At 38.3% G+C, this 23,387-nt stretch overlaps 1 protein-coding gene and 1 pseudogene across 2 annotated transcripts in view; one reads left to right on the top strand and one right to left on the bottom strand.

Annotated features, from left to right (window-relative positions):
• Nucleotides 1-23,387, top strand: part of SGTB (small glutamine rich tetratricopeptide repeat co-chaperone beta) — a 47,945-nt gene that overhangs the window by 3,495 nt on the left and 21,063 nt on the right. For both annotated transcript variants that reach the window (XM_070774619.1, XM_019982822.2), the window contains exons 3-5: nucleotides 5,558-5,661; nucleotides 8,644-8,713; nucleotides 13,076-13,175. In XM_070774619.1, the coding sequence (XP_070630720.1) occupies nucleotides 5,558-5,661; nucleotides 8,644-8,713; nucleotides 13,076-13,175 (274 nt within the window). The remainder of the gene's footprint in view (nucleotides 1-5,557; nucleotides 5,662-8,643; nucleotides 8,714-13,075; nucleotides 13,176-23,387) is intronic.
• On the bottom strand, nucleotides 16,016-16,801 carry LOC109574840 (small ribosomal subunit protein eS6 pseudogene; annotated as a pseudogene).

Here is a 23,387-nt window from a genome sequence, read left to right on the forward strand (position 1 = left end):
CTAACAATAAAGAGTTGTCTAGTCTAAAATATCAGTTGCCAAGGTTGAGAAACTCTTCCCTAGGCCATGTTGTTGTTATTCTCCATAAACTCTGTCTTAAACATTTCACTTCCACTGCCTGTTTTTCCAACTCACTCACAGAATTCATACTCCATCAGTTCTTTGACCCTACCAATACCTCCACGCTGTTGATCCCTTATCTTTCCACACCCCTCTTCTTCTTTTTTTTTGCTTTATTTTTTTATTGGAATATAATTGCTTTACAATGTTGTGTTAATTTCTGCTGTACAGCAATGTGAGTCAGCCATATGTATATATATATCTCCACTCTCTCTTGAGCCTCCCTCCCACCCCCACCCCCGCCATCTAGGTCATCACAGAGCACTGAGCTGAGCTCCCTGTGCTATATAGGTTCTTACTAGCTATTTATTTTACACATGGTAGTGTGTATATTGGAGAAGGCACTGACAACCCACTCTGGTACTCTTGCCTGGAGAATCCCATGGACAGAGGAGCCTGGTGGGTTGCAGTCCATGGGGTCGCGAAGAGTCGGACACGACTGAGCGACTTCACCTTCACTTTTCACTTTCATGCACTGGAGAAGGAAATGGCAACCCACTCCAGTGTTCTTGCCTAGAGAATCCCAGGGACAGGGGAGCCTGGTGGGCTGCCGTCTATGGGGTCACACAGAGTCAGACACGACTGAGGCGACTCAGCAGCAGCAGCAGCAGTGTGTGTATGTCACTGCTACTCTCTCAGTTTGTTCCAACTTCTCCTTCTCCACCCCAGGTCACAAGTCCATTCTCTATATCTATGTCTCTGTTCCTGCCCTGCAAATAGGTTCATCAGTAACATTTTTTCTAGATTTCATATATGTGTGTTAATATACAATATTTGTTTTTCTCTTTCTGACTTACTTCACTCCCCCAGCTTAAAGTCCATGGTTGATCATTATAATCACGCTGGTGTATATGGTTCCCTTTCTTGCAAAACCCTACCTTGTTTAAATCCAACCCTCCACCTACTCCATGCCCCTATCTCTGTGACTGTGTATAGATGGGATGACGCACAACCTTACTGACTAGTCCTACTTTGAATTCATGACCACAAGCCTCAAGTGAACCTTTAATGCTGCCCTCTGTTCCAAGTGCATTCACATTTGTGCTCTCCTAGATGACCACTTTAACACTTTTTCATGCCTTCTCAAAACTGCAAATCTTCTCCCTTGTACTCATTTTTTGTTGATGTCCTTGCTTCTTATTCCATCAAGAAATTGAAGTAATAAGAACATTCCATAGACTCCCTCTGCTCCGTCTACCTGCCACCCCCATTGATACACACATACTCTGTCTGCCTATTACCATATACTGTGGAGTAAATATTTGTGTTGAGACCTAATGCCCAGTGTGATGGTATTAAGTGGGCTCCTCGTGACTGGGGTTAGTGCCGCCAGAGAATTCCCTCACTCTTTCTACCATGTAAGGGCAAAGGAAGAAGGTGCTGTCTGTGAAGCAGGAAGCAGGTCCTCACCAGACATCGAATCTCCTGGCATCTTGATCTTGAACGTCCCAATCTCCAGACCTTCTGTCACAGAAGCCCAGGACACCACAGACGAACTATCCATTGTCCTTTCTAAATGAAACCCCTCTACCTGCAGACCTGATCTCATCCTGTCTGTCCCACTCCAGGCTCTCACTGTAGTTATTTTACCCTCCTTGACTTACATGAGCAAATTTTCAGTCTCTTCTAGATCATTTCCATCAGAATATAAACTTTCTCCCTTCTTAAAAAATCAAAACCAGTAACTAATTACTCTTGGCATACTACTGCCCACCCCTTTCCCCACTGAACTAGTGCCTACGTTTTTTGTCTCCCTTTTGCTGGAAAATTTTTGAAAGAATTGTCTGTACTTGCTTTCTGCAGTTCCTCTCCTGTCCTTTCTTAAACTCACCTCAGATAGGCCTTTGCCTCCATCTGTCCACTCATACGGTTCTCATCAATGTCGTCAGTGATTTCTGTGGTATGTAGTTCAAGTGGTCAGTTTTCAGTCTTCATCTCCCTTAGCAGTCTCTGATAAAATTGATGATGGCTCCCTCATTCCCTCTCCCTCCTTATGCTTTATTCTCTTGGCTTCCAGGATACCTCATACTCTTCTTGGTGTTCTTCTGATCTCATTGTATGCTCTTTTTCTGTCTCCTTTGCTGATTCTTCTTCTTTCCCCTGACCTGGAATATACTAGTATACCAGTATATGGAATATACTGGTAGCTCAGCTGGTAAAGAATCTGCCTGCAATGCAGGAGACCCTGGTTTGATCCTGGGTTGGGAAGATCCCCTGGAGAAGGAATAGGCTACCCATTCCAGTATCCTTGGTCTTCCCTGGTGGCTCAGCTGGTAAAGAATCGGGCTGCAGTGCGGGAGACCTGGGTTTGATCCCTGGATATATCCAGGGCCCAGTGCTTGATCTTCTTCTCTTCATTATCTGCACTCACTTTGCTGGTGTTATAGTTCAGCCTCTTGGCTTTAAGTATCCTTTTTTAATATGTTGATATCTGTCAAATGTATACCCTCAGCCCAGACCTTTCTTCTGAACTCCAGGCTTCTACATCCAGCTGCCTACTAGCTATCTTCATTTGTATGTCTAACAGGCATCTCAAGTTGAATATTTCCAAAACTGAACTCCTCCCACCCAAAATCTGTTTTATTTCACAACTTCCCTAACTCAGTTCCCTAATTCCATCTTTTCAGTTGCTTAGGCTAAAAGTTTTCTTATCATTGTGAACTCTTCTCTCTTAGACGCTGCATCTAATTATTCAGTAAATCCTGTTGGCTGTCCCTTCCAAATATATCTTGACATTTTCCCACCTCCACCAATATTACCTATGGATAGAACTAAGTACTTATTTACAGTGATGGCCTCTAACTAGTCTCTCTGCTTCTATATTTGCTGCTTCATTGACTCTTCTTAATGCAGCCACCAGTGATCCTTTAAAACAGACTATGTCAGATCTATGTCAGTTTGTAGACTCCTTCTCTTTCTCACTTGGCTTTAGTCAAATTAGCTTTCTCACTCTGAATGCACCAAATCCTCTTTCCTAAAGGCTTTTGCAGGGACTTCTCTGGTGGTACAGTGGTTAAGACTTTACCCTCCACTGCAGGGGGTGTGGGTTGATCCCGGATTTGGAAGCTGGGATCCCCACATATCTCGGGGCCAAAAAACCAAAACATAAAATGGAAGCAATGTTGTAACTAATTCAACAAAGACTTTAAAATGGTCCATATCAAATAAATAAATAAAGACTTTTGTTACATCTGTTTTCTCTGCCTAGCATGTTCTTCCCCTGGATAACGGTAATATCCCCATCTCCAGGTCCTCTTTTCTGAATGAGGCCTTCGCTGAGCACTCCATTAAACCTGGAGCCCGCTTCCCTCCTCTGCCTTCTGCATTCCCATCCTTTTTGCCCTGCTCTACTTTTTTATCATTTTTTGTTTACAGTCTTTTTCTCCATGTCCCAGTAGAATGACAGCCCTGAGAGGTCAGGAGTTTTTTCTGTTCACTGTTATATAAAAAGGGCCTGAGACATGATAGGTGCTCAATAAATATTTGCTGAATTGAACTGATGAATGAAATCCAGTGATCCTGGGCATCCTAGTTAGTCTGTATCTTAATTTCTAATAGGTGGAGTTCTTTTCCCCTTCATCTAATAGATGTGTCAAAAGAATTAGAAGTGGTGATGGCAGGTGTTTGGCATATGGAAGCTTTAGTATAAGGTGCTTTATAGATGGGATGTGGTATCATTGAATAGAATTCTTTGCTTGTCCTTATCATCATCAGTCTCAGACTCTTACTGTTTGGTGTAAGAGTGGAGCAAACTTGTATAAAGAGTCTCTCTAGATTTTTATGATTTATTCCTGAAAGGAGGACCATATGTAATAATTCCTGTTTCATAAATGAGAATCGAGGTAAAAGTGAGATAAATCGTTGTACCCAGGTTATTAGATTTTTATTTTCTGGATTAATAATGATGAGAGTCCTGAGTTCCAAGGCTGTGGTGGCTTTTTTTTTTTACTAAACCATATGTCTCTCTAAATATGTGTTAGTGTTGAACACTAAACATTTTGGCAGCAAATTTACTTATTAAAACAACTGTGCTTACTTTAATGTGGAATCTAAAACAGTCAAATGCGTAAAAATAGAGGGCACGGTGGTGGTTGCCAGTGCTGGGGTATGAGCAAATGGGGAAGTAATGGTCAAAGGGTACAGTGTTTCAGCTATACTAAATAAATACATTCTGGAGATCTATTCAGCAGAGGGCTAACTGGATTGTACTTAAAATTTGGTAAGAGAGTCAGCCATAAAAAGGAACAACTTTGAGTCACTTCTAGTGAGGTGGATGAACCCTGTTGTACAGAGTGAAGTAAGTCAGAAAGAGGAAAACAAATGTTGCATATATATGGAGCCTAGAAAATTGGTACTGATGAATCTATTTGCAGGGCAGGAATAGAGACAGACATGAACAGACTTGTGGACACAGCAGAGGAAGGAGAGGGTGGGACAAATTGAGAGAGTAGCATTGAAACATGTATATTTCCATATGTAAAATAGACAGCTAGTGGAAAGTTGCTATATAACACAGGGAGCTCAACCTGGTGCTCTGTGACAATATACGGGGGTGGGCTGGGATCGGGGGTGGGAGGGAGGTTCCAGAGGGAGGGGACATGTGAATGCTTTTGGCTGATTCATGTTGTTGTGTGGCAAAAACCAACACAATATTGTAAATCAATTATCTTCTAATTAGAAATAAATCTTAAAAATTTGATAAGAGGGTAGATCTTGTGTTAAGTGTTCTTAACACACACAAACACACCAGTAAAGGGGACAAGCTCATTAAAATGTGCACTTTCTTATATGTCAATCATGCTTCAGTAGAGTGGTTTAAAAACAAACAGTTGTGTTTGTCCGCCTCCTTCTATTAAGGGTAAGCTTCATCATGTGGGTTGTGATTTTTGTGCTAACTGTTGTATCTCTGCCACCTTATAAGAGCACCTTGCACATAGCAGGTGCTTGGTAAATTTGCATACCTGAATGAGTTTTTAAAAGCCAAACTATCTTCACCTAAGTAAGTACATCAGGATAATATTTAGCAGTTCCTACATGCCAGAGACTATGTCTCTTACTATTTTTAATCAGATTGAGAATTCTATTTTTCACATTAAAAAATAGTTTTTTTAAGTTTTATTTAAGATATTGGTAATGGGGAATATGTTGTTAATGACTTGCTTTAAAAAGAATATGATGTAATACACATATTGAGAAATTATATTCTAGGTAACATTCTTCTTAAAGTGAAGAAAAAGAAGCCAAGTTGTCTTCCCTCAGTAGCTGGTCTATAAACAGAAATCTCTATGCAGCTGAACCGTTTAGTTTTCCTTATGTTCTGTGATCAAAATGCTGAATTACCACAGATTGCAGAGTGCAGATTTCTACCAGAAAAAAAAAAAAAAAGTTTCTTTTTTTAGATTGCTAATTTTTTTTCACTATTAAAATTTATTTCAAGTTGCAATTCAGTGTTTGGAGACAGTTTTTAAAATCAGTGCAGAAGACACACATCTCGCAGTTTCACAGCCTTTGACAGAAATGTTCACAAATTCCTTCTGTAAGGTAAGCGTGCATCCTTTTCTCATCAGTATGGGATTATCTAAGTGTGACTACAGTATTATGTTGGATTGTTAATATTTGAGGGGCCAGGCTTAGGTAACTAACTTCTTCCTGGGTATAAATAAGATAGTTGGTCCACATGGATATGATTTGGGACCTAAAAATGTAACTTTTAATGTGCATTAGATTTTCATGTTAGTAACTCTACTCATCGTCTCACCTTCTTTTATATTTAATGATATATCTTAATTGACTTCTTAAGTCTTTTATAGTATTTGGGTGTTTTTAAATTTCTGACATCTGAATTAATGTTCCCCTAAAATGTGAAATACAAATTAAAAATAAAAATCTTAATGTTTAGGAAGAAACTGTATAAAAGAGGCATCATCATTTTGAGACAGATTTTTTAGCAAATTTGGCCATTAATGGGGCTCTTTAAACAGGGAAAGGCTCTGTGGTCAGTGTGCAAAGCCAAGACTGAAATCCAAGGATGCCGATCCCTGCTCCCTGGGACTGTTTACATGCTCTCTGGTTTCTGACCTTTTCAGGAAATATGGATGAAAAGATTGAAAAACCTTAAGGTTGGTGAGTTTAGGGCCCCAGCAGGACCTCCCATGTAATTTTTCATTACATTTTGGTGCCACGTGAATCTCATTTAGTATTCTCACTGTGTATTCAAGCTTCAGTACAGATTGAGGAACTCAGGAGAGGAGCTGAAACATTCAGGGTATCTTCAGCCTGGCAGGGACATTGCTGAGAATACCACACACACTGTTTGTAGAATTCACTGGGAAGAGGTCCTTAGAGTTGCATTGAAAATGGTGATTTGGCAGTAAGCTGCTTCCTCCTTTTATACTTGGAAAAAGGATAATACAGTTACACATTAATTCATCAAATAGATGAATTCCAATCATCTGAGAAGATGTAAGGAGCTAGTGGCATGTCTCTGTGGTGCTTTTCTTCTCTTTGGTTTCTGTGGTTCTTTCGCTGTCTGGGCTCACGGCCTCTTCTGGGAGCCCTATTTCAGAGGCTGGGCATGGCAGCGGCAGGGCTGACCTTTACTCCAACGTGCAGAAGAGGCTTGTGCTTGAGACAGAGCTTGGATTTGCTCACTCTTTTTGCTCCTGTCATCACTGAAGAGATGTACTGAAGAGATCAAAACTATTTTTCTTCCCAGGAAACTCAGATTGATTTTTACATTCTGTTTGAATAGAGCTTTTTTTTTTTTTCTATTTCTGATTGGATTTACTTGTAAAAATTTGTTGCTTACTATTTTAAATATATAGTTTCTTAAAACCGGCTCCATAGTATATCTACATGGGGTTATTTGTGGTATCAGTCCTTTCACAGTCCTATTAACAGGTGTGACTTCCTTGTGTAGGTGTCTGTTAGCAGGGTGTGGCAGAGAAAGTCTAAAACTTGTTTGAAGCAGCAGCAAGACTGTTACAATTAGAGAAATCACTGCGGTTCCAATTGTACTTGGTTGTTATGTTGGACAGTTTATTTTTAGGATACTGCTTTCCTCCCCAATTAAGTTTATATACTAAATGGATTCTTTCCTTCTATATAAAGTAGATAATACGTGTCCTCACATTGTTTACTGCTCAAATGTTTTCATGAATATGAGAATTAATTTTCAAAGTTGTGGAACTGTGGCAATTTCATTAATATCATTCAGAAGGATTTAGAAGACAGAATGGACTATAACCCATTTTTCAATATGCCATTTTTTGACCCCCCAGAGTCACTTTTTCACACATAAACTGCCTAGGCTTGTTAGGAGATCTGAAATGGAAGGAACTCTAAAAGCAAGTACTGCAGGGCAACAATGCATCTTTGAACTACACTTACATCCTGAGGAGCTGAAACAGTCAATTTTAAGTAGTGATCTCTACTTATTAATGTTCCTATTTGATTCTGTACTTTTTTATGTTAAAACTTTACTTAGAAAAACTGATTGATAAAGATTAAAAAAAATAAGAACAACTTATATACCTTATAGTGATTTTGTACCTGTGAAGATTTGTGTATAATTAACAAAGTATATTTCTAGTGTTAAGTTTATTGCCATTTTAGTCAAAACAAAGGTAATGGTGAATGTATTTTAAATATGAATCATAGGTATATTGACTCCAAATTATGCCTTTTTGAAAATTATAAACATTTATTAACTTCAGAGTCAAGTTTAAAAACAACACAATTTAAAAAGAATCTTTCAAAAATGGAAAAATACATTGTGTTTCCATTACCACTCAAGACATTTCTAAATTTTTATTTAGTTTTCATAAGCACTTTGGTTTGAACGTTATTATTGCAAAAGAGGTTTGAGGATGATAGTAGGTGCTATAAGCAGGAATCTTATACTGTTTTTTATCTTATGAGGATTTTATGACCATTGTTTTAAAAAGTTTAAACAGTATGGAATGATGTAAAGAAGAGACTGAAAAATCTTACTTCCAAATATTCCTACTGTTAACTTTTTGTGTGTACCTTACTGTTGTTTGATTTTCAGCCAGCATGTGTATGAATATTTGTGTATATATTTAAATAACAGGATCATATTATAAATGTTTTATTGGTACCTGTGAATTTGATTTAGTAGGTTTTCTCTTAGAATATTAGCACTATGTTTCTGAATTTTCACTAAACAATCCCTTGAACATATTTTTATTACTATTCTTTGTATATCAATTCCATTCTTTGTTCATGAAGTAGGATTTCTAGATATAGTGAAAGCAAGTAAAAAAATTAATTCATAGTTGTTCACTTTTTTTCTGGAAAAATTCCACATATTCATTTTTCTAATAAACATATGTGAGGGGAGTTTTCCCCTATTTCTTGTTAACACTGTTAGTTAGATGATAGATTTCATGACATGAAATTATAGTTGATGTACTAAATAATGGTTAAGTCATAATTACTGTAACTTATAGTTCTCTGGGATGACTCTATGAATAAAATGCATTGTATTTTATTTAATTGCAGAATGACATTCTGCCTCTCTCAAACTCAGTGCCTGAAGATATGGGAAAAGCTGACCAGTTGAAAGATGAAGGTAAATGTTTCATAGAAAAATTATTTATTTAGTAAAAGTTTCTGCAGTGCTAGGGAAAGTGACTATGAACTGGTCAGATTCTGGTTTATACTGCCAAGACTGGATTGTCATACGTCCTTGTGGCATTTGTGAAACAGAAGTGAATGTGATAGGGAAGAAGCCTGGAAATACAGATAGCTTGTGAACGATACAAGTATGGCTTGTTTCAAGAGAAGCAGATCTGTTGTGAGGAAAACTTGCAAAACAAATCACTTAAGGGGTGATTCTTGTACCTGCGTTTGCTATGTGTACTCTAGGACCCCAAATTCTTTATGCTAAATAAAAGACGTGAAAATGGTTTTCAGTATTGTTTTTAACTCTCCTGTATTTAGTGTTTTTGAATTCTTTGACATGTGTTAATGTATGTATATGGCACTTAAGAGTTTATTAGCTAGCACGTTTGATTACTGTGTTATTAAATTTTCTAATAGTGGCTATAGAAAGCTTCAACGTGAAAGTGTTAGTTCCTCAGTCATATTTGACTCTTTGTGACCCCATGGATTGTAGCCTGCCAGGCTCCTTTGTCCATGGAATTCTCCAGGCAAGAATACTGGAGTGGGTAACCACTTCCTTCTCCAGAGGATCTTCCTGACCCAGGGATTGAACCAGTGTTTCCCACATTGCAGGCAGATTCTTAACCATCTGAGCCACAAGGGAAGCTATTGAAGCATACTTGATTTTTATAAATAAGTCAGCATTGAGACTCTGGGTTCAATTTTTCCATCATGGTCAGTTATGTTAAGCTATAGAGGCAAGCCTGGTCAGGCCTATAAGATTTCTAGTAAGGAGCTATAGGGCAGAGTCCTGATCTTCACCAGGGAATGAGAGTCGGAAAAGACCCTGTGCAATGGGCAGACAGTTATTAGGGAATTTGTGATGTTCAGAAGCTGTACAAAAATGTTTTTATTTTCTGGCCTTTTTTTTTTTTTTTAGTTCATACTCTGAATAGGACAGTTGAGTTTTTGTTTAAAAAATCAGTTGGTGTCTAAAAAGTAGATACGAAAAAGAATATGCTTTTCCCATTTTTCAAGCATGGTTCTCTCTATTAGGTCTATAAATTACACTAAATCAGTGTTTTTAATCGGAGAAGGCAATGGCACCCACTCCAGTACTCCTGCCTGGAACATCCCATGGATGGAGGAGCCTGGTGCCTACCTCAGCAGTCCATGGGGTCGCTGAGGGTCGGACACGACTTGAGCGACTTCACTTTCACTTTTCACTTTCATGCATTGGAGAAGGAAATGGCAACCCACTCCAGTGTTCTTGCCTGGAAAATCCTAGGGACAGGGGAGCCTAGTGGGCTGCCGTCTATGGGGTCACACAGAGACGGACACGACTGAAGTGACTTAGCAGTAGCAGTAGCAGTGTTTTTAATGGCTGCATAAGTGTTCCATGATACTGTGTGACCATGATTTACTTACCTAGACAGATAATTTTTTTAATCCTAAGTAACACTTTGTATCTTTGTCTATGTTTAATTTCACTATTGTGTGATTATCTTCTTTGGATTACATTAGAAAGTGCTGTGTTCAGTTTTCAATTTTTTATTTTCTCTAAGAAATCTTATTACTACAGTGACTTAAAATTTTAGAATTAGGACTTTCATAAATTACCCATAGAATAAAGTAATAGATCCTCATTGCTGTTTGAATTACAGTGTTCCCCAATGACTGAATTTAAACTATCTAGATACAAATGCATTTTCATATATTATTCTAATTGAAGCAATTTAATCTAATTTTTTTTCCTTCCACTTAGACTTTTGTAGTGTGTGAAATCCTTGGTGATGTATAATATTATATGCTTCGCTAAACATTTTGCTTTTGCAGCTCTCTTGCTTTAGCTCTAGTACTAAATGGCAAACTGAAGTTTTATTTTTTGTCCCTCACATTTACTCCATCTGCATGGCAGAACACTGGGAGGCTGCATTTCCTTGAGTTTGTTTTGATAGAATGAATGTTAGTAAGTTGAGGGTTGGAAGGAGCTGCAGAGTGAGGCTTATTTACCATAGCAGCATGGGTGGACTGAATTACTTAACTGGTTTCACCTCTAACCAAAAGCTCCGATCCTTTGCTTTCCCTAGGACATGTCACATCTAAGACACGTTACCTCTAAAGTTAAAGCAGCTGTCATACAGATTTTGCTATTCATGTGAAAACAGATGACTGTGGTAGATGGTCAAGCATAGTTATTCCAGGCTGCATGTTATACTTACCTGTGTTAATCAAGGTTTCTAGCTAGCTAGTACCTTCCCAGAAGGTTGTTTTCAAATATTTTTGTGTGCTTTGCTTCTGAAAAGCTGCAAAAAGATCAGACAAAACCAGTAAGTGTTCATTGCTGTCATTCCCTGCCTTGTTATAGAAGTAAAGACGTATCTCAAAGGGCTGTCTTGAGGAATAAAGGAGACAGGAGAGTACTGTGTCTAAGTGTGCTGTGCAGTGCCTAGTTATAGGTATCTTCACAAATATCTGTGTCCTGAGTTTTTGTATATTGAATATTTTTTGACTTGAATCTTTTTATCGTTAATATCACTATCTGTCTATATAGGTATATAGATACATTTTAGTATCTATACACTTGATGTGGCTTATGGGAAAAGACATACTATAGGTTTTAATACAACCCAAGATAGGTCATGCCAAGACACAAAGATCCAAAAGAAAATCCACAAAACCCAGAAAATTTAAATCTTTTACACAGAACAAGCTAATCTATTTAAGTACTGAGTAGTTAAAGTACTAATGTTGTTAATTTCTTACTATCATGAAAACTATGTAATCCTTTTCTCTTCCTTAGAGGCTTTATACTCATTTCTTATGGAAGGTGGGATTTAAATTAATTTTTTGACTTTTAAAGAAAAGCTTTAATGAGCTATAATTAACATACCACATGATACACTGTGACATGTATGAATTCATTGGTTCTAGTAGATTAACAGAGTTGTGTAGCCATCACCACAACTAAAGAACATTTTTCTCATCCCGAAGAGAAATCAGGTAGAAATCACTTTATATCCATTTAGCAATCATTCTTTATATCCATTTCCGCTTCTAAATTTGCAGTAACTTTTGTATGATTTTAGATGTCTTTCCTTTAATCTTCCTGTTCTCTGCAAATTTACATTCTTCTCCCATTAAGTATGTAATGATCTGTTAAAAAAAAAAGGCTAATAGGAGAGCTTCTAGTTTAGAGATAACTGGAAGAAATAATAGAGGCTTTTGTTATATAAATCGTTCCTTCTAATCCCAGTGTTTTAAAAATTTCCATTTTTGAGCATTGGTTATTATAAGTGAGCATACCGCTTTTTTTCTGTTTAATGGAGTACAGAAGATAGCCACAGGTAATCCCTTATTTTGCTGAGCAGTTGTTAACGCAGCTAAATTGTTGCCAGATGTATCTGCAGATGCCCTTCCTGAAGATCAGTATCCTGTGGGTTTAGCTGTGGTATCTGAAATGCTGTCTTTCTAGAAATTAATCTCCCGTAATCCTCTTTAAAAAAGAATCTATCTCTGGAAAGGATACATAAAAAAAATATTATCTGCCAATAACATATTGACACAGTTAGTTTTTCTGGCCCCACAGCATGTTTGGAGGGCTTGCTCATTAGCAGGTATATGTTTTGACAGGGAAGGAATGGAGAACCAGGTCCAGACTGAGATAGAGATTGTAGAGGGTGGTCCACCTGGAAGAGGGTTGGGCAGCTCTAAAAGGGAAGAGGGAGATGAAGATAAGGAAAGTGAGAAGAGATTAGATTTTGCCAAGAGATAATCATTACTGTAGCATTTACTCATTTACTGAAGTCTGGTTTTATAAGATATTCAAACATTAATATTTTTGAAAGACTCTGCACTTCAAAATCATTCAAACACATTGAAGGCTAAGGAGTATCAGCTCTGCTGCTGCTGCTAAGTCCCTTCAGTCGTGTCCGACTCTGTGTGACCCCATAGACGGCAGCCCACTAGGCTCCGCTGTCCCTGGGATTCTCCAGGCAAGAACAGTGGAGTGGGTTGCCATTTCCTCCTCCAATGCATGAAAGTGAAAAGTGAAAGTGAAGTCGCTCAGTCATGTCCGACCCCATGGACTGCAGCCCACCAGGCTCCTCCATCCATGGGATTTTCCAGGCAAGAGTACTGGAGTGGGTTGTCATTGCCTTCTCCGAATCAGCTCTACAGTACTATATAAAATTTATCTCCAGTGTGACTGAAAAATCATGTTATTGTCCTTCGTATTACTGTAATTTTTTATGATTAAAATTTATCTTCCAGACTTTACATTTTTTCCTGTATCTTGCACTTACTGTGCCTGTTGATTACTTTGTTTTAGGCAATAATCACATGAAAGAAGAAAATTATGCTGCTGCAGTGGATTGTTACACACAGGCGATAGAATTGGATTCAAATAATGCAGTTTATTATTGTAACAGGTAAACTAGCATGATTGCGGCAGGTTTACAGTTCCTAAACGTTTACATTAATACCTCTGAAGGAGTCTTTTATAGCTCTGTAAAATTTGTTTCTTTAGAAAACTTTGAAAGTTTAGAAACGTATAAAGAAGGGAGAAAATAAACTCATGAATTTACCACTTACAGGCAACTGCTGTTACTAATAACCTGTTGGCATATGTTGTTTGATGTAAGTGTAATCAATTTCAGGTTCATCTTTTATTCACTGGGCATATCACAAACATGTCCTTAGTTTATTTAAATCCTTCATAAACATTATTTAAATAGATATGAATTTGTCTCCTATTACTTCCTAATCTTTTTTATATTTCCAGTACCTTTCATTGTGGCTGGCAAACGAACAGGACTATTTTTTAATAAATGGATGAATGTACCTTACTTTGCTTAACTCTTGACCTACTGATGGACATTGAAGTTGTCCATTTTTTCCCAATACTATACAGCTGCAATGAACATCTTTATTTCTAAAATTATTTTCTGGACTTAAGATTTTCTAGACTTTGGATCTATCCTTGGAAATGTACTCAGTTGGTCTAACAGTATATAAAAGTATGGAAAATGTTAAAAAATTTGTTGATGCTAATTTCAAAATTATTTCAGCTTCTTTAAAAATATTTGAAAATTCTTTTCCTCCCCTAGGATATATGAATGTATCTGTTTTTACCACACCCTTATCAGTGCTGTGTATTTGAATTAGTATTTATTATTACTAATTTAATATTACTCTTGTTTTAAGAGTGTTGTCATTTACATTTTATTACTGGTGAGGCTGGACATTTTTCAAATGTTGGCCATTTGTGGGATCCCCACCTCTAAATTATCTATTTGTATCTGTGGCAGGCTTCAGGCTGTTTGACCTTAGATTTGTTTCTTTCCTTCCCTGTTCTTTCCTTTTTCACAAGGGTTTGACCACTATGGTCTGCATTTCCTAGGTGCCTTTCACACCTCTGTGTTCAGTCATGCAGGTACTGGCAGGAAATGGAGAGCAGAAGGAAGGGAGAAGGGAAAAAGAAGTCCCCTCTTTTTCCATCAGGGTCTTCATCCAGCAGAGGCTGCTTCTCTTCCTGTCTCCTGCTCCCACCTAAGATATCTGCTATGGTCCCAGCTTGTTGCAGGTGACATTAGGTTTTGGGCTGTGCACTCTGTTCTGTCTTAGGGATGGTAGTGGCTTTCTGCTGTTGCTAATCTCTGGATTCCTGCACAACATCCTGTTAGGTATCTCAGCTCTTCTATTAGCTATGTAATGAATTCCCTGCACTAAATTATTCTGTGTTAGATACTAAAATTCCAACAGAACTTTCTGCAGTGATGGAAATGTTCTGTATCTGCATTGTCCAGTAGAGTAGCCACTAATTGCAGTAGATGTTGAGCACTGGGAATGTGGCTAGTGCAATAGAGAAACTAAAATTTTAATGGTTGATTAATTTAAGACCAAGAGTCGGACACGACTGAGTGACTGAACTGAACTGAACTGAATTTAAGATGAGTTTAAATTAATTTAAATTTAAATAGGCATATGTGACTGGTAGTTTGCCTTTTGTTGTCTGGGCTTCCCTGGTGGCTCAGATGGTAAAAGAATCTGCCTGCAATGCAGAAGAACCAGATTCGAACCCTGAATTTAATTCAGATGACCATTATATCTACTACTGTGGGCAAGAATCCTTGAGAAGAAATGGAGTAGCCCTCACAGTCAACAAAAGAGTCCAAAATGCAGTTCTTGGGTGCAGTCTCAAAAACAACAGAATGATCATGGCTCATTTCCAAGGCAAACTATTCAACATCAAAGTAATCCAAGTCTATGACCCAACCACTAATGCTGAAGAAGCTGAAGTTGAACAGTTCTGTGAAGACTGACAAGACCTTCTAGAAGTAACACCAAAAAAAAAAAAAAAAAAAGATGTCCTTTCATCATAGGGGGCTGGGGTGCAAAAGTAAGAAGTCAAGAGATACCTGGAGTAATAGGCAACTTTGGTCTTGGAGTACAAAATGAAGCAGGGCAAAGACTAACAGAATTTTGCCAAGAGAACACACTGGTCATAGCAAACACCCTCTTCCAAAAACACAAGAGACAGCTCTACACATGGTCAATACCAAAGGGTCAGTACCAAAATCAGATTGATTATATTTGTAGCCAAAGATGGAGAAGTTCTATACAGTCAGCCAAAACAAGACCTGGAGCTGGCTGTGGCTCAGTTCATGAGCTCCTTGTTGCGAAATTCAGACTTAAATTGAAGATAGTATAGAAAACCACTAGGCCTTTCAGGTATGACCTAAATCAAATCCCTTATGATTATACAGTGGAGGTGACAAATAGATTCAAGGGATTATATCTGATACACAGAGTGCCTAAAGAACTACGAACAGAGGTTCATAACATTGTACAGGAGGGGGTAACCAAAACCATCCATAAGAAGAAGAAATGCAAGAAGGCAAAGTGGCTGTCTGAGGAGGCCTTACAAATAGCTGAAAAAAGAAGTGAAAGGCAAAGGAGAAAGGGAAAAACATACCCAACTGAAAGCAGAGTTCCAGAGAATAGCAAGGAGAGATGAGAAGCCTTCTTAAGTTAACAATGCAAAGAACAATGCTTTTCCTCATTCTAGAGGAAAGCAATAGAATGAGAAGGACTAGAGATCTATTCAAGAAAATTGGAGATATCAAGGGAACATTTCATGCAAAGATGGGCACAATAAAGGACAGAAATGGCAAGGACCTAACAGAAACAAACATATTAAGAAGAGGTGGCAAGAATACACAGAAGAACTATACTAAAAAGTTCTTTTTTTTTTTTGATGTCTGATCTTATTTATTTGTTACTCTTAGAACATCTCATTTTTGACTGGACTCAGAAGTAGAAGCTCTCAGAGAGGACAGCCTCTGTCTCTTGGCAATCTGTTCCTGCCGTTTTTCTTTGGCCTCCTTCATTCTCTTGGCCAAAAGTTTAGCATATTCTGCAGCCTCTTCTTTATTTTTCTTAGTATCTGTTTCTTCAGAGCAATACGCGGGCGTTTGTGCTGCAGAACTCATGGAGTCACAAGACGCTGAATCTTGGGTGCTTTAGTCCTAGGTTTCTTACCGTCTTTGTTTAGGGGCTTTTGCACAACATATTGGCAGACATCATCTTTAGAGAGATTGAGAAGTTTGCGGATTCTGCTGGCTCTTTTGGGACCCAGGCGACGAGGCACTGTAGTATCAGTGAGTCCAGGAATATCCTTCTCCCCTTTTTTCACGATGACCAAATTGAGAACACTCAGACTGGCATCCACAATGCAACCCCGTACAGATTTGCGCTTTCGCTCTCCAGTCCTCCTTGGTCTGTAACAGGAATGCCCCTTACTCAGTAGCAGGCGAACTCGGCCATGGGTCAACACACCCTGCTTCATGGGGAAACCCTGCTTGTCGTTCCCACCACTGATTCGGACCACATAACCCTTCCATTCTCCACCCAGAGCGTCAGCAAGCAACTTCTGTGGCCATATGCTTCTCGTAGAAGGTACGAAGTTTTCGTTCATCATCTACTTCAATGAGCTTCTGGCAGCCAGTGGCCGGGAAAGAGATGTTCAGCTTCATTCTGAAGCAGCCGACAGCCTCCGAGGTGCCAAGAAAAAAAGAGCTAAAAAGTTCTTAATGACCCAGATAACCACGATGGTGTGGTCACTCACCTAGAGCCAGACATCCTGAAATGTGAAGTCAAGCATTACTATGAACAAAGCTAGTGGAGGTGATAGAATTCCAGTTGAGCTATTTCAAATCCTAAAAGATGATGCTGTGAAAGTGTTGCACTCAGAATACCAGCAAATATGGAAAACTCAGCTGTGGCCACAGGACTGGAAAAGGTCAGTTTTCATTCCAATCCCAAAGAAGGGCAATGCCAAAGAATGTGCAAACTGCTGTACAGTTGCACTTATTTCACATGCTAGCAAGGTTATGCTCAAAATCCTATAAGCTAGGCTTCAGCAGTATGTTAACCCAGAGTTTCCAGATGTTCAATCTGGATTTAGAAAAGGCGGAGGAACCAGAGATCAAATTGCCAACATCAGTTGGAACATAGAAAAAGCAAGGGAATTCCAGAAAAACATCTGCTTCATTCGTATGCTAAAGCTTTTGCACGAATCACAACAAACTGTGGAAAATTCTCCAAGGGATGGGAGTACCAGACCACCTTACTTGTCTCCTGAGAAACCTGTATGTGGGTCAAGAAGCAGCAGTTAGAACCAGACATGAAACAACAGACTGGCTCAAAACTGGAAAATGAGTATGTCAAGGCTGTATATTGTCACCCTGCTTATTTAACTTGTATGCAGAGTACATCCTGAGAAAAGCCAGTCTGCATGAATTACAGGCTGGGATCAAGATTGCTGGGAGAAATATCAATAACCTCAGATATGCAAATGACACCACTCTAATGGCAGAAAGCAGAGAGGAATTAAAGAGTCTCTTGATGAGGGTAAAAAAAGAGTGTTTAAAAGCTGACTTAAAACTCAACATTCAAAAAATTAAGATCATGGCACATCCGTTCCCATCACTTCATGGCAAGTAGATGGGGAAAAAGTGAAAACAGTGGCAAATTTTATTTTCTTGGGCTCAAAAAACACTGCAGACAGTGACTGCAGCCATGAAATTAAAGGATACTTGCTCCTTGGAAGAAAGGCTATGACAAACCTAGTCAGGATATTAAAAAGCAGAGACATCACTTTGCCAACAAAGGTCCAATTATCAAAGCAACTATTGGTTTTCCAGTAGTTGTGTACAGATGTGAGAATTGGAGTATAAAGAAGGCTAACACCAAAGAATTGATGCTTTCCAATTGTGGTGCTGGAGAAGACTCCTGGGACAAACCATTCCATCCTAAAGGAAATCAACCCTGAATATTCACTGGCAGGACTGATGCTAAAGCTGAAGCTCCAGTACTTTGGCCACCTGATATGAAGAGCCGACTCATTGGACAAGACCTTGATGCAGGGAAAGATTGGAGGCAAAAGGAGAAGTAGGCAGCAGATGGTTAGATAGCATCACCAATGGTCATGAATTTGAGCAAACTCTGGAAAATAGTGAAAGTCAGGGAAGCCTGACATTCCGTAGTCCATGGGGTCGCAGAGTCGTTCACGGCCCAGTGACTGGACAACAGCAACAGCAACACTGTGACTTCTGGCTGCCGTATTGGACACTGTAGCTGTGTATTAAGGCTGAACCTCTGTATCCTAATTGCGTAGCTTATTGTTTGCCTTTTAATGTCTTTCACGTGTGAAAGTTTTAAATATTTATATAGTTCAGTTCAGTCGCTCAGTCGTGTCCGACTCTTTGCGACCCCATGAACCGCAGCACACCAGGCCTCCCTGTCCATCACCAACTCCCAGAGTTCACCCAAACCCACGTCCATCGAGCTGGTGATGTCATCCAGCCATCTCACCCTCTGTCATCCCCTTCTTCTCCTGCCTTCAATCTTTCCCAGCATCAGGGTCTTTTCCAATGAGTCAGCTCTTCACATGAGGTGGCCAAAGTACTGGAGTTTCAGCTTCAACATTAGTCCTTCCAATGAACACCCAGAACTAATCTCCTTTAGGATGGACTGCTTGGATCTTAGGATGGACTGGTTGGATCTCCTCACAGTCCAAGGGACTCTCAAGAGTCTTCTCCAGCACCACAGTTCAGAAGCATCAATTCTTTGGCACTCAGCTTTCTTTATAATCCAATTCTCACATCCATACATGACCACTGGAAACATATTTGTTTTTCTTTTCTTTTGTATTTTTTACAGTGTTTTTAGGCTGACAGCTCTGTTTACAGACTTGGCAGATAACTTGTAGTTTCTTATTTTTCCTTTACATTTAAATTTTATCATGCCAAGTCTATTTTGGTTACTGGTATAACCATTTGAATCAATCTGAAGCTTTTCATGACTGAGATGTATAAAAATTACCTTTTATTATCTAAATATTGGATTTGAAAGCAATCTTTATGTTAATTTGGTCCAATCTTTCATTGAGGTTTTTTTTTTAATCATACTTAGGGTATTCATAGTCTTCTGAGATGTCTATTCTCCCATACCTTTTCTTTTGTGGTTATGTCTGTTGGGAAATTCTTCCTTGTTGATGCTGATTTTGTTTTCCCTGTAGCTTCTGTAGCTTCTCGCAGTTGACTTTATTTTTATTCTAATGGCGGTTAAAGAATAACTGATTCTTCTTTTTCATGACAGTACCCTTACATTTTTGAACTTTGTTACTATCCTCATTTGAGTTCTTTTCTCCACATCAAATGTTCACAGCTTCTTCAATTTTACCTCACATAGCTCACTTTAAATCCTGTACTTCTGCTCTAAATTTTTCCAGTTTACCTGTATCTATTACTCTGTACTTCCCAGAAGTTAACATATCTGGCATTGGCTTGAGTAAAACAGTCTTCTAGGGTTCTCATTTAATCTACCTCTATAAAACCCTATATATTAGTGTTTTGTAGCATTCTTTACTAAATTTATATTTTGCTTTTGGCTTATTGAATCCTGTCCTCCTTTTTCACACACTCTATCCTGCCACTCAGTTGTATGTTCATTTGACTGGTTCTTGCCCAACACCTGCTGTGCACCAGTGTTGTCTCAGGAGATAAAGTTGGTTGTTTGGACTCAAATACAGGATCTTATATTTTAGCCCTATAGAATTTTATCTCGTTCTAGTCTTCTATTTATATGTTCCTTAATCGTTTGGGATAATTCGTAATGTATTTGCTTTTGGTCCTAGCTTCATGTCACCCACAAATTTGAGAAGAGCAGCATATATTACATTGTATGAGTTACAGAGCCAGCTAGGGGAGCAGCCATGGGGAAGTAGTTAAGAACCGGGGTTCTAACCCACAATCTTTGAATTCCACTTTCTGGCTCTTCCACTTACATGTATGTGACCTTGAGCAAATTACCCTAACATCTTAGTTTCCCCATTGGTAAAATTGTGGATAATAGTATTTATCTTATCATATTGTTGTAGAGATTAAATAGTTAGTACATATGAAGTGCTAGAATAGTGTCTAGTAAAGAGTGTTGTACACAGCAATAGCTATTATCATTATTGTTTATATAATCTGGGGGTTTGCTTTAATGAGAATATGAAGAGAGATCCAAATTTATTGGGATCCAAATATCTTGTCAGTTATTTTTCTCTGAGTTACCAGTCTGGTAGTAATCCTGTTAAAATAGAAAAGAAATGATGTTAGTCTTATAGGACTTGTTCTGAATTAATCTAGTGGGTTTTTTTCCATTTTGGGGGGATCTCAAACATTTTTAGTGAAGACATATGAAATTGAAAGTTTATAGTGAATATGCATATGTCCAACCAAGATTTTGCCACTAATTTTTCAGTTTACTTGCTATATCCCATTTATTCATCTATTTGTGCCTCTCTTATTTTTGATACGAGAAGGCAATGGCACCCCACTCCAGTACTCTTGCCTGGAAAATCCCATGGATGGAGGAGCCTGGTGGGCTGTAGTCCATGGGGTCGCTGAGGGTGGGACACGACCGAGCGACTTCACTTTCACTTTTCACTTTCACACACTGGAGAAGGAAATGGCAACCCACTCCAGTGTTCTTGCCTGGAGAATCCCAGGGACGGGGGAGCCTGGTGGGCTGCTGTCTATGGGGTCACACAGAGTCGGACACGACTGAAGTGACTTAGCAATAGCAATAGCAATATTTTTGATACATTTCAAGGTAAACTGCAGCTATTGGTATACTTTCCCCTTAAATATTTTAGTATGCATATCATTAAGTAGAGTTCAGTATTTTACATTCTTTTCTTTTGAGGTAAAATTTACACGCAATAAAAAGCACAGATCTTAACTGTATGTTCACTGAGTATCGACAAGTGCATACACCTATATAACTCCACATCCCTGTCACGATAGTGAAAATTGCCACCAGCCCAGAAAGTTCCACCTGCCCTTCAGAGTCAGGTGCCTAAAACACTCACTGGAGAAAACTATTGTTTTTCCATAGACAATATTTGTTTCTGTTAGAATCTCATAAAAAAGGAATCATACCATACATATCCTTGTGTATGACACTTTTTTTGATCAAATAATGGTTTTGGCATTCAGCCTGATTGTTGCGTGGTTCTTTCTTTTTAACTACGGAGTATTGGTTCTTTGACTGCATCACAGTTTGTCTAGGCATTTTCCTATTCATAGGCACCTGGGCCACCTTAATTGTTGTTGTTTTTGTGTTGTCCAACATTTATAGTTGTTACCTTTGGGAGAGTTGGATCCATAAGGAATTTCATCTGGCCATACTGAAAGCCTACATTTTCTCTCTCCACAAAAAATTGCTTTACTGACCTGTTCTAATAATTCAGGTCAGAAAAATAGAAAATCCAAATAATTTGTGGAGAATTAATTCTGCAAACTCTGCTCTTATTTGAATTTTATTCTTTGTAATCAGATGACTGGACAGGTTTTCATTTAGCATATGAAATCTTCAAATAAATACATTTAATACTGTCACAGAACGTTGTGACCAGATATAAATGTTAACGGAAAATAGGTTATTTATAGAGCTCAGTAAGGCATATACTCTTAACCATAAATATGATGAATTGGAGGCAAAATAAATTATTTTTAATGAGATTACCATTTGTTAATAGTCGTATATTCACTAGTTCTGTAATAGGAGAAATTCTTGACAATTCCCATCTTGTATTTCATTTAATTATTGTTAAATTGAAATGAATAATTATGCTTCTTTTTTTGCATTTGAGTAGTATCTTCTTCCTTGAGAAGTTCAGTAATAGTGTATGAAATTTAATATTAAATAATTAGAAAACTTTATTTGTATTTTTATTACAAATATGAAAGCTTTAGGATTTTTTTAGACTCTGGTGGCTATAAATATCTCAGTAGCTTGTAGTCTTGCCAACTACTCCTTGCCATTTTTCTCAGCCAGCTGGCTGCCAGAAGTTCGAAGTTCAGAATAGCAGATCTAAATCTTTCTTTTGATACTCATTTTCACAGTTCATTATTAATCAAAATATTGTTTACATGTTAAACTTGCTAGAATGAACCAAAGTTTACTTTTTAATAAGTGATTTTTTATATGTTAGAAAACGATCATTTGGTAAATTTCTTAAGCATGTCTTTGTTTTCTAGACTTAATTGTCTATTTGGGGCCTTTTAGGATTCTATTGATGCTTAAGGCTCAGCTCGGATACCAGGAAAACATGAATCCTTTCTTGAAAACTTATGATTTGGTTTTACTTTTTTGTCCATGTTCCTTGCACTTACCATGATGTATAACACTTACGTAAGTTTACCATGTATGTTCTGCCTTGTAATTATATGCATAGATGCATGTTCAGTCGCTTCAGTTGTGTCCAGCTCTTTGCGATCCTATGGACTGTAGCCCACAAGGCCCCTCTGTCCATGGTATTCTCCAGGCAAGAATAATGGCGTGGGTTGCCATGCTCTCCTCCAGGGGACTTTCCCAGCCCAGGGATCGAACTAGCATCTCCTCTGTCTCCTGCATTGGAGGCGGATTCTTTACCACTGAGCCACCAGGGAAGCCCCAATTATATGCATGCTTGTTTACTTCAGCTGAGGGGCAGATATTGCATCTTGTATCTATCTGTATTCCCTATAGTACTCAGCGCTGTACCTCACCAGAGTGTAGCCAGTTTTTGTCGGATGCATGGAAGACATAGAAGAAATATGAGGAATTTCCAGTGATGTTGTAGTGACCAGACACTTAGATTAACACTTGTATACATAAAACAGCAAATGATTTACAGGTCTAAAACATTTCCAAGTACTTTATAATATGAAATGGTATTTCATATGAAACTGGCTAGTTTTCTGTTTTCCATCCCTGAAGAGTACAGATCTTTCTCAACTTGTGATATCATATCCCAATAAACTTGGAAATGTCGTACGTTGAAGATGCATTTAATACACCTAATTTACTGACCCATTTTAGCCTGGCCTACCTTAAACATGCTCATAACACTTGTATCAGTCTCACAGTTGGGTAGACTCATCTAAGACAAAGCCTATTTTATAGTAAAAGTGTTGAATGTCGTGTAGTTTATTGAATACTGTACTGAAAGTGAAAAGTAGAATGGCTGCATGGGTACAGAATGGTTGTAAGTTTATCAGCTGTTTACCCTCATGATCACAGGCTTGACTGGGAGCTGAAGCTCG

This window comes from Bos indicus, chromosome 20, assembly GCF_029378745.1.
Source record: "Bos indicus isolate NIAB-ARS_2022 breed Sahiwal x Tharparkar chromosome 20, NIAB-ARS_B.indTharparkar_mat_pri_1.0, whole genome shotgun sequence".
NCBI classification, from domain to species: domain Eukaryota; kingdom Metazoa; phylum Chordata; class Mammalia; order Artiodactyla; family Bovidae; genus Bos; species Bos indicus.